The sequence below is a fragment of the Leucoraja erinacea genome, chromosome 17 (genome assembly GCF_028641065.1).
Source record: "Leucoraja erinacea ecotype New England chromosome 17, Leri_hhj_1, whole genome shotgun sequence".
Taxonomy (NCBI): domain Eukaryota; kingdom Metazoa; phylum Chordata; class Chondrichthyes; order Rajiformes; family Rajidae; genus Leucoraja; species Leucoraja erinaceus.
The window spans coordinates 37,588,164-37,600,585 of record NC_073393.1 but is presented as its reverse complement, the minus strand read 5'-3'; the positions used below and the strand labels follow the sequence as shown (position 1 = coordinate 37,600,585).

Below are 12,422 nucleotides of genomic sequence, written 5' to 3'. Positions count from 1 at the left end.
CTGAAAATTCGCCTGATAAAAAAGTTCACTACTTCTTGTTCAACTTCACACTGGGACATGTTGCACAGAGGACTGAGGTAAGTAAGGTGGAATAATAGTCAATTTCTTTGATTAAAACAGTAAAGAGTCTGGCAGACTGTTGAGAGAAGTGGGCAGACTAATGAATTGACCTTAGCCTTGAACATGGATTTCTACAGCAGCAAAGTAGGCTCTATAGCTCACCATGCTAAATCCTTTTGCCCATCTATACTACTTCCATTTGCCCGTATTCGCCGTTACCTTCTATGCCTTGGCTGTTCCTTCTAAATGGCTCTTGTAGATAGTAATTGTACCCATCACTTCCAGTATCTTCCGGATATTAACCATATAAAAATAAAACCTAACCCTCGGATCTCCTCAAAACTCCTTCCTCCCAGCCAAACCTCATGTTTTTGATATATCTACGATGGGAAAGATAACATCAACTCTATCGATGCTTATCATAATGTCTCAGCTCTGTCAATGTCTCACACCAGGGAGAACAAGCTCAGCCTATCCAATCCCTCCCCATATATAAAGTCTTCCAATAAAGGGAGCATCCTAATGGCTCTCCTCTGCACTCTTTACATTGCTATCACATTCTTTTTTTACAGTGTAGAGACGGAAATGAATAATATTCCGAGTGAGGTTTAGCCAGTGTAAGAAACTATACTAGCCTCTGAAGATCAGGCCACTAAGGGAATTGAATATGATGTAATTCCGGTCTACAGGTCTTATATTACACCATGTTATTATCCCACTTCCTTGGAAGGAAACCAAATGTATAATAAATTTAAAAGGTTGCAGTCTACTACTAGGAATAATTAATTGCTTCTTTCTGTTTATTAATGATTCATCATATCATCTTATTCATTGTAATACCAGAAAATGCTGTCTGTAAGGTACAGAGTTGGATATTTGTAGAAACTCGTATAAAAGATGTTAAACCTGACAAATAATTTGTTACTTTATCTTGATACAAAGTGATTTGGAGGAATGGGTGATTATTAGCAAACCAAAAACAGTGAAATTTCAGCACAGTTGAAAATCAAAAGAATGAAGATTTAAGTCTTCTCTACAGCCAGAAGAAATAACATGTTTCCTAAAATTAAATGCGGTAATGCAATCACTTTTTATGATCTGTTGAATTGCAAGGTTCCTAGTTTGTAGGTGGTGCATTTTCAGTTGCATCAGGACGTTCCTTTTTGTTGTCCTCTGGTTTCATTGCTGGGAAGAACAAGACCTCCTAAAGTAAAAGAAAACAGTCAACTTTTTAATACTAAGCTGGTACGAAACTTTAGAAATGCACACAAAAGTCAATTTTAGCCATTTTTGGACAACCTATAACACATAATACTCTGAATACAATTTAGAAAAAGAAACCAATGCTCTGTATGTCATAACCTGAAATTAATCACATAATTTTTCATGTTGATGCTTAACAACAATTTTAAGTTAACAAATACCATTGCAAAGCAATCGTTATAAAAGTCCAAGGCTAGTGATTTCAAGTTCTACCACAGGATACTTTAAAGGGAATTCAGCAAATCTGGTAACACAAGCAGCTGCCATAACTTAACATCAAAACAAGTCATACAAGGTAAAACCCCTGTCCCACTTTCACGACCTAATTCGCGACCTCTGCCGAGTTTGCCCTTAACTCATACTCGGAACACGGTCGCAACAAGGTCATAGGAGGTGGTAGGAAGTCTTCCTCATGATCGTGAGTGGTGTCCGCATACTCGTGTCATCAAGTAGGTTGCGCCGTTTTTCCTAGCCTGATAAATAATGTCCACGAGTAAAAAAAGGTCGGCATGAGAAAAAATTGACACTTTTTACTCGTACGTAGGTCGTAGTAGATCATGATGCTAGTCGTAGGTGGTTGGAGGCACTTGAGGGTATTAGCTCAGGGGTGAAAAAAAAGGTCAGTAGAAAAAAAAGGTTATTTAAACTGCAGAACGTCACCTCTGTCACTCCAAGGCATGTTCATTCATAGCTGGAGAGTTTTTTGGAGAGGAAACTTGTGTTTTAGAGATGGCACCAAAAAGGCAGCAGCGCAGGGGGAGGGCACAACCCTCAAAAAAGCTGGCCATGCAGGTATTGCCCACCCAAGAGGAGTGGCAGGAGGTGATGCCAGGAGGTGGTGACCCTGCATGAGAGTGCAGGAGGAGGTAGCCCTGCATGAGAGACCCCTGGAGGGGGAGACCAGGGTGGTAGTATATGTCCCCACCACCACCCCATCCTTCACTGCCTCATTTGAAGGCAGCAAAGCAGCCCTTTCTCCTGTGCCTGACACCTCAAATTGGTTCCTTGAATATTTTTACATATTCTGATTGACATATTTCCCCTCGAGGCCGGGATCACTTATCTGAACATTTTATGTTTTTTTTCTCGACTCATTCCCGACTCATTACTGATTAAGAGTCTAAGAAAGTAAAAAAACATTGAAATTAAAACGACCAGCTTCAACTGATGACGTCACAATGGCTCGAGCAGTGATCCTCTTCGCTGAAGATTTTATCCTATATTTGACACGTTATTTGCGATTACTGCTTTAAAAATGCCAACTTTCACAAGATTTTTACATATTCTGATTCACATTTCCCCCCTCTAGGCAGAGATCACTTTCACTGAACATTTTGTGCTTTATTTCTCGACATTACTGATTAAAGTTTAAAAAAATCAAACTGACCAGCTTCAACTGATGACGTCACAATGGCTCGACTAGCAGGGGGAGGGCGAATTGCTATTGCAACACGCAGAGCAAATGCAATTTGAATTTTCTTTAAAGAGCACTGCTGAGGGAGGCAAGGGGAGTGCTGGAACCTTACGTTTGGGAATGGCTTGAGTTGGAGGACCACGCCTCCCGTGGGGGCTACGGGTAGGGAACGGGTGCGTTGGGGGAGCAGACCCAACGGGTCTGCACTTGGTCTAGATTTAACTTAAAAATTAAATAACAAAACATTGATCTTACAAAGTCAATTTACCTTGATATTGTTAGAATCCGTCAGGAACATAGTGAGTCTATCTATGCCCATACCCCATCCAGCTGTGGGAGGAAGTCCATACTCCAAAGCAGTACAGAAGTTGTCATCAATAAACATGGCTTCGTCATCACCAGCAGCTTTAGCCTGTAGCAAAATTAAAAAACAGTGTATTCTTTTCTCTGGGAAAGAAACATTTTTTTCAACATTCCCATTGGATTAAACAGGGTTAGCTAGCAACTCATAAATTGGTTCCTTGAATATTTTTTATTGAAAGCCAAACTATCAATAAAGCAAATAGATATTTATTTTCCTTCCATGATAAATAGATCAATACAATCTACATTAGCAATTTAAATTCAGATTTAGACTTATTATTCATCAACTACAGTGGTAGTAGAACTGTCAGGTTTAAGTGTTGTAGATGGTAAAGGATAATAGGCCCAAATTACACAGAGGAATGCCAGTTAGAAGTTGGGGGCTGGTGTTAGGTAGGACAGGTGTTGTTTAGATGGCCCAATATTATGATTGCAAGTTTTTTGTGATGGTAAATACAAGGGAAAATGAGTGATACAGACCCTCCATAATGTTTGGGACAAAGACCCATCATTTATTTATTTGCCTCTGTACTCCACAATTTGAGATTTGTAATAGAAAAACATATGTGGTTAAAGTGCACATTGTCAGATTTTAATAAAGGCCATTTTTGTACATTTTGGTTTCACCATGTAGAAATTTCAACTGTGTTTATACATAGTTTCCCCCATTTCAGGGCACCATAATGTTTGGGACATATGGCTTCACAGGTGTTTGTAATTGCTCAGGTGTGTTTAATTGCCTCCTTAATGCAGGTATAAGAGAGTGCTCAACATTGAGTCTTTCCTCCAGTCTTTCTATCACATTTGGAAACTTTTATTGCTGTTTATCAACATGAGGACCAAAACTTTGCCAGTGAAAGTCAAAGAAGCCATTATGAGACTGAGAAACAAGAATAAAACTCTTAAGAGACATAGCCAAACTTTAGGCTTACCAAAATCAACTACAGGTGCACAACCTTTTATCCGAAGATCCAAATAACGAAAACCTCCGAATAGCGGACATTTTTTCAGTCCTTGAAGAAAGGTCCTTGAAAACGTTCACCGAGGGCGGCCCGCAGAGGTGACAGCGGAACCTCCGGTCGGTCCTCGAAGAAAGGGGAACTAAATCCCCATTCATAAAAGAGAAGGTGAGGGTATATTGCGCGGGAGGGTTAATAATTGACAATCTGCTGCTGCCTGCCTGCTGAGTTAAAAAGTTCCCACGGTAGACTCACGATACACAGTGTATCGTGAGTCTTGCGTGGGAACTTTTTAACTCAGCGGGCAGGCAGCAGCAAATTGTCGCTTCCTTCAGTTTCACCCCACCTACACCCCTCTGCTTCCCGGCCATGTGTGTGACCCCTTCCCTCCCCTCTCCAGCTCCCCGCGCATTGCACTGGCGCGGGAGCTTTGCACTGTCTTCACGTTGGAGCCAGTGCCAGTCACCAGAGACGTCAGGCCCAACGGGACACTGACCCCCAGGCCCACTGCAAGCACGGAGAACCCAGAGACCCACAGCCAGCAGCAGCCCAGCCCAGTTCCAATTCCAGAGGAACACGCTCTCCGCTGTCCCCGTAGGGACAGAAGCTGATGGCTCAGGCTGTGGCGTCTCCGGCCACCCCCCTGTACAGGAGCTGAGACTGGGAACTGTGGGGTTGTTTGCAGTTGCAGAGGGAGGGGGCAAGGGCGGTACAGTTCCCAGTCTCAGCTCCATTCCAGGGGGGTGACCGGAGACGTCAGGACCAACGGGACACCGACTGCAAGCACGGAGATCCCATAGACTCACAGCCAGCAGCAACTCTAGCCCAGCCCCGCTCCAACTCCAGAGGAACCCGGGTTGCGGATGAGGGGGCGCAGCTCGGGCTGTGGGCGAACTGCCACTTGTCGCTGTAGCGGCGCATCGGGGAGCGGGTTCCTGTTGGTCCTGACGTCTCCGGCCGTCCCCCTGGACAGGAGCTGCGAGACGTCAGGACCACCAGAAGCCGCTCCCCGATGCGCCGCTACAGCGACAAGTGGCAGTTCGCCCACAGCCCGAGCTGCGCCCCCTCATCGGGCCACCGACCCCCAGGCCCACTGCAAGCACGGAGATCCCAGAGAATCACAGCCAGCAACAACTCTAGCCCAGCCCCGCTCCAACTCCAGAGGAACCCGGGTTGCAGATGAGGGGGCGCAGCTCGGGCTGTGGGCGAACTGCCACTTGTCGCCGTAGCGGCCCATCGGGGAGCGGATTCCTCTGGAGTTGGAGGGACAGGGAGACACAGCGGCTTTTGAGAATGGTGGGCAATCACTTCCAAAGTTCTGCCCACACAGTCAGTACACCTCTCCTACACTTGTCTCCCGCACTAAGATCATCTCGCAGAGAATGATCCCAGCCTAACCCTCCCTATCTCTCCTATTCCGCAAGAAAAAACTACATTGAAGACTCAAACTCGCGATCGAGTAACTGCCGGGATCGAGGCGCAAACTCGCGACCTTGCGGATACGAGCCGAGCACTCTACCACTGAGCCAGCCGTTAAAATCTACGCTAAAAATCTTCCATTCCGAAAGCCGAAATATTCTGAATTACGAAAAGTGTCTGGTCCCAAGGCTTTCGGATAAAAGGTTGTGCACCTGTATTTGGAACATCATTAAGAAGAAAGTGGCACTGGTGAGCTTACTAATCACAAAGGGACTGGCAGGCCAAGGAAGACCTCCACAGATGAAGACAGAAGAATTCTCTCTATAATAAAGAAAAATCCCCAAACACCTGTCCGACAGATCAGAAACACTCTTCAGGAGACAGGTGTGGATTTGCCACTGTCCACAGAAGACTTCATGAACAGAAATACAGAGGCTACATTGCAAGATGCCAACCACTGTTTAGCCGCAAAAATAGGATGGCCAGGTTACAGTTTGCCAAGAAGTACTTAAAAGAGCAACCACAGTTCTGGAAAAGGGTCTTGTGGGCAGATGAGACGAAGATCAACTTATATCAGAGTGATGGCAAGAGCAAAGTATGTAGGAGAGAAGGAACTGCCCAAGATCCAAAGCATACCACCTCATCTGTGAAACACGGTGGTGGGGGTGTTATGGCCTGGGGATGCATGGCTGCTGAAGGTACATAAAAACATAGAAATTAGGTGCAGGAGTAGGCCATTCGGCCCTTCACCGCCATTCAATATGATCATGGCTGATCATCCAACTCAGTATCCCGTACCTGCCTTCTCTCCATACCCTCTGATCCCTTTAGCCACAAGGGCCACATCCAACTCCCTCTTAAATATAGCCAATGAACTGGCCTCAACTACCCTCTGTGGCAGAGAATTCCAGAGATTCACCACTCTCAATGTGAAAAAGGTTTTTCTCATCTCGGTTTTAAAAGATTTCCCCCTTATCCTTAAGCTGTGACCCCTTGTCCTGGACTTCCCCAACATCGGGAACAATCTTCCTGCATCTAGCCTGTCCAACCCCTTAAGAATTTTGTAAGTTTCTATAAGATCCCCTCTCAATTTCCTAAATTCTAGAGAGTATAAACCAAGTCTACCAGTCTTTCTTCATAAGACAGTCCTGACATCCCAGGAATCAGTCTGGTGAACCTTATCTGCATTCCCTCTATGGCAATAATGTCCTTCCTCAGATTTGGAGACCAAAACTGTACGCAATACTCCAGATGTGGTCTCACCAAGACCCTGTACAACTGCAGTAGAACCTCCCTGTTCCTATACTCAAATCCTTTTGCTATGAAAGCTAACATACCATTCGCTTTCTTCACTGCCTGCTGCACTTACATGCCTACTTTCAATGACTGGTGTACCATGACACCCAGGTCTCGCTGCATCTCCCCTTTTCCTATTCGGTACTGGCTCACATCTTCATTGATGACACAACTGCTGATGGTAGTAGCATAATGAAGTCTGAAGTGTATCGACAGATCCTATCTGCTCAAGTTCAAACAATTGCCTCAAAACTCATTGGCGGTGGTTCATTCTACAGCAAGACAATGATCACAAACATACTGTTAAAGCAACAGAGGTGTTTTTCAAAGCTAAAAAATTGTAATTCGTAAGTGGCCAAGTCAATCACCCGATTTGAACTCAATTGAGCATGTCTTTTATATGCTGAAGAGAAAACTGAAGGGGACTAGCCCCCAAAACAAGCATACGCTGAAGATGGCTGCAATACAGGCCTGGCAGAGCATCACCAGAGGAGACACCCAGCAACTGGTGATGTCCATGAATCGCAAACTTCAAGCAGTCATTGCATGCAAAGGATATGTAACAAAATACTAAACATGACTACCGTATTTCCCGGCGTCAAATACGCTATTTTTAATCCTAAATTAAAGCCCGAAAAATTACCTGCGTCTTGGAGGCCGAAGTTTAGGTTGTTCATAGACCTTTAGCTGCAGTAAGTAAGAATTTCATTGTTCCATTGCCAGTATAGTATGACAATTTAAAAACTCTTCACTCTTGCGATAAAGGAAATTGATGGTGGGGAGAAGGTGGGATAGACGGAGAGGTAGTTGGAAATGAAATCTTTCTTTCAAAATTAAATCTTTTGAAACATGTGAAACATGTTGAGAAAAATCGAAGCCTCCGAAGTAGAGTCACAGCCGCAACGCCACCACAGCCTCCGAAGTCAGCCCGCTCCGTGATGGTAAGTCGATAGGCTCTGCGACTTCATGGTCGATTCTAGTTGGAGGACACCAGCTCCTAGAATCTAGCAGCCTGGGACTAACTGCAGTTCCCAGGTCGCCTGCGTGCCCCGAGACTGGCTGAAGTTCCCAGGTCAGCTCGCATCCCTGCATCTCGCATCACATCAGACTGGCTGCAGTTCCCAGGTTGCAAAAACAAATTGAAAATAAAACGGCTGCGTGCCGGATGATTTCGGGTTGCGGGCCGGATCCGGCCCATGGGCCATAGGTTGCCGACCCCTGTCCTAGATGTTAGGCCTCATTGTGTCGCCCCAATGGGTCATGGAAGCAGAGCAGAGGCCGTGGGAGGCAAGGAAACAGCGCGTCGAAAGTCGATGTGTTGGTGGAGTGGGCCGCTGGAGTTCTTGCGGCCTGGGGCGCCATTGGATCGGGCACTGCTCTGAGGCTGAGTGCATGGATCGGATGTGGCCTACAGCGGTATAAACAATACGCAATGCAAATGGCTGCCACCACAGAGAATGTTTGTTCTTACCCCCCCAAAGTTCAGTAAGTCAAAATGGGGGTGGTGCGTCTTCATCAACGGGAAATACGGTACTTTCATTTACATGACATTGCTGTGTCCCAAACATAATGGTGCCCTGAAATGGGGGTGGGATGATGTATAAACACTGCTGTAATTTCTACATGGTGAAACTAAAATGTATAAAAATGGCCTTTATTAAAATCTGACAATGTGCACTTTAACCACATGTGATTATTTTCTATTACAAATCTCAAATTTTGTAGTACAGAGGCAAACAAATGATGGGTCTTTGGCGTAAACATTATGGTGGGCAGCGTATAATTCAACTTACAGGATGGCAAGATTATGTAAAATACATCCTCTCCATTCTCAACATCGAGTAATCTCTTTTACTCCGTATCCTCCACATACAAACTTTCCCAACATGATGGTGGATGTCAATTTTGCAATCAACCACCAGGTGGGGGTAGGATATAGTATTTAAGACAACTCTTGGACATACCAAAATTCTCAGGCAAGCAATTTGTCTGACCAGAGCCAAATGGGGAGTTGCACAAGTTACTGGCCAATCAGCAGAGCAGCTCAGCAGAGTCAAACTATAAGCATGGCTGATCCTGCAAAACAGGTAGCCAAATAAGATGGAGGTATTGTGTCAACCTTGCAGATGCAGAAAATAATAATTGGGGTTGGAAGGTGCAGCAAAAGAGTCAAATTGGACAGACACATTAGGCAAAGGGATATCGTAGCCAAAAGAATTGGAAATGTTCTAATGGGGATGTGTTTTTGAAAAGCCACCTTGTGTCCATCTACTTTTGTTTATGTCAACAACCCTCCAAGCTAAGACAAAGGAATTCAGTAAAATAGAAGGCTTTACAATGACTCATTTTTTACAATAACTAAAACATGAATTCAGCTATAGTAAAATTAACTAAACCCGTGTCGCCAGAAAGGGTCCCATTCAAGACCCAATGTTCCCACCGTGATACCTCAGCATAGTTTAGTAATGGAGTTTATCGACACTTTTAGAATGTCTCAACCCCACCAAAATAGAAAATTGTTATTAATATATTGTGTAAGGATTTTACGAGGATGTTGGCAGGACTAGCAGGTCGGAGCTATAGGCAGTTGAGTAGGCTGTGACGCTTTTCCTTGGAGTGCAGGAGGATGAGGAGATGATCTTGCAGAGGTGTACAAGATCATGAGAGGAATAGATTGGGTAGATGCACAGAATCTCTTGCCCAGAATCAAGAACCAGAGGACATAGGTTTAAGGTGAGGGGAAAAAGATTTAATAGGAATCTGAGGGGTAACCTTTTCCATACACAGGGCAGATGTGTGGAACAAGTTACCAGAGGAGGTAGTTGAGGCAGGGTCTATCCCAATATTTAAGAAACAGTTAGACAGGTACATGGATGGGATAGGTTTGGAGGGATATGGACCAAGTGCGGGCAGGTGGGACTAGTGTAGCTGGGACATGTTGGCCAGTGAGGGCAAGTTAGACTGAAAGGTCTGTTTCCACACTGTATCACTCTATGACTTTGACTGTATATCTAATTAAAAAAAAAAAATTAAACAATGCTGAAAGTCAGCTATTTTTAAGTGGTACAAATAAAAATTAAACACAGTAAAGAAGACAAGAGACAAGTGTTGAAACATAACAATTATTGCATATATCCCTCAGTATGTCAAACCAGATTGCTGAAGACAAATGGGATATTTTTAATGAGATAAATAATAAGTGATATGTTGCTAGTCTTTATTGAATTGCAAAACATTCAGTATGCCTTTTAGTAGGTTCAAATAAAAAACTGAACCAGCAAGGAGGTACACCAGTTATTGACTAATCCTGCTGCTCACAATCTTTGGTGTGCACTTTAAATTATATTAAACTGGTAATGCTGCAAAATACTTATTTGAGTTTCACAATCATTTATCATAGGGAAACAGATCTAGGCAACATAACAAACATCTCAATACCAAATCTACTTGTAGAATTATGGTGTTTAAATCAATAATAGTTACCATAGCCTGTTCTTCAAATAGTTCTCTCTGTTTAACAGGGTCATTCAATTCTGTGTACGCATTGCAAATCTCCTTTTTCATAACAAAAAGTTCAAATCGCTCTGTCAAACCCTTGAAGGTTCGATGCCTATAATAGAACAAACATCAGTTGTACTTATACTTACAATGTTATTGATAATATAGCAAGTAATTCAACCCATTTTACAGAAAGTAAGAATTTCATTGTTCTATCTTGGACATATGAAAATAAAACACTCTTGATATATATACCTTCGATTTATAGGTTTGCATCTTCCTTCAAAAGTACTCGGATCAAATATTTATTTCAAAAATATTCTGCTGTCTTTACAAATTCTGATTGAACGGCTGTGAATTTCCAATATTTTCTGCTTTTACCTCCGAGATATCAGAGATACATCAGCTTCAAAGTACAAGAATCTATCTACACAGTAAACTAACATTAAGACCACCTGATGTACAGGTTACTGGAAGGCTGGCACCACTGCGTACCTACAAAAACAGAAGGAGCCAAATGATCTTTTCAAACACAGTTTTTTCCTAGATTTGGTGGAAATGTATTCTTTCCTATTGATTGCTCATGCTGCATTTATGTCAATAGACCATCTAAATTTAATTATCTTGAATTTTATTTCCATTATTTCCCCCATTCTGTCATTGATGTCAGTTTTACTATATTTTTTAACAAATGCCATCTCTCGCATCAGATCTTCGACCATTGGACTTGGCAAAAAATTAAAATACCTATTAAATTTAATGAAAACCGGAGCAATATTGGTTGAGAAATGAAAATGTTAACTTTTAACTGTATCTTTTAACTTGGCCGTGTAATACAGTTCATCTTTGCTCCAACAATTTCTGTTCTGTTGTGCTGAAGCAAGAATTTCATTGTCCTATCAGGGACACATGACAATAAACTCTCTTGACTCTTGAACAATGTGATGCACAGCACTGACGTTCTATAGCAGAAGAATTCCCCCGTATATCTCATATTATAAGGAACATAAGTGAACAGCGCATTTAGCTGACAGAAACAGTAACATTTGATATTGTGCTCAACAAATTGCTCTCTGGCAGTTCACACATTTTGGGGTCCACTCCCTCAAAGTGGCAACACATGTATATTGAATGATAAAGAATGTTATGCTAAAGAACTGCTATGTTTGCCTTCACAGGTCAGGGCATTGATTATAAGAGTCAGGAAGTCATGATGCATTTTAAAGGACTTTAGTTAAGCCGCATTTGGAGTACTGCATTCCATTCTGGTAGCCCCATTACAGGAAGGATGTGGAGGCTTTAGAAAGGATGCAGAGGAGGTTTTCCAGCCTGGATTAGGGCCATTAGCTACTGAGAGTCATTGGGCAGACTTGGATTGTTTTCACTGGAACACGGGATAGCGGGGAGATACGATAGAGGTATATATAAAATTAGGAGAGACATAGATATGGTAAGCAATCTGAACCTTTTCCCCAGGATGGAAATATCAAATGTGTGGGAAAGAACTGCAGATGCTGGTTGATTGGTGACATTTCGTGTCGAGACTCTTCTTCAGACTTTTCTTCAGTCTGAAGAAGGGTCTCGTCCTGAAACGTCACCCATTCCTTCTCTCCAGAGATGCTGCCTGTCCTTGCATAGCTGCAAGGTGAGAGGGACAATGTTTAAAGGAGCTGTGTGGGCAGCGCCTAAAACCCGCTTCCGGGGGTGGTGGTTGAGGCAGATACAATAGTGGCATTGAAATGACTTTTGAATATGCAGGGAATGTATGTGGATTATGTGCAAACTGAAAATAGTTCACCTTGGCATCATGTTCGGCACTAACATTGTGGGGCCAAAGGGCCCGTTCTTGGGATGTACTGTTCTATGTTCCATTTGGAAGAGCTTTTGAAATTCTCTGTAACGTGTACTCATGTTCACAATAAGATTTTACTTTCCTCTGTGACATCTGCTGTTAATTGAATGCTGCATGATTTCTGCTATTATTATTTTTTACAAATGAGGAACAATACTGTAAATATCAATTCTGCAACCGATAATTTGACAGATTCAACATTTTACTTTGTTTGACTGTCACGGCGCTTTTTAAAATCTAATTATTGCCAAATCGTGACAAAATTGTGAAAAAAAAGCCCGATTTAATCTTGTTTTAT

The 12,422-nt window shown here is 42.9% G+C and overlaps 1 protein-coding gene across 2 annotated transcripts in view; it reads right to left on the bottom strand.

Annotated features, from left to right (window-relative positions):
* Positions 1-837: 837 nt before the first annotated feature.
* Positions 838-12,422, bottom strand: part of kars1 (lysyl-tRNA synthetase 1) — a 42,032-nt gene continuing 30,447 nt past the window's right edge. For both annotated transcript variants that reach the window (XM_055648974.1, XM_055648972.1), the window contains 3 exons: positions 10,258-10,384; positions 3,006-3,149; positions 838-1,264 (listed from right to left, as the gene is read on the bottom strand). In XM_055648974.1, the coding sequence (XP_055504949.1) occupies positions 1,178-1,264; positions 3,006-3,149; positions 10,258-10,384 (358 nt within the window). In that variant the 3' untranslated portion in view covers positions 838-1,177. The remainder of the gene's footprint in view (positions 1,265-3,005; positions 3,150-10,257; positions 10,385-12,422) is intronic.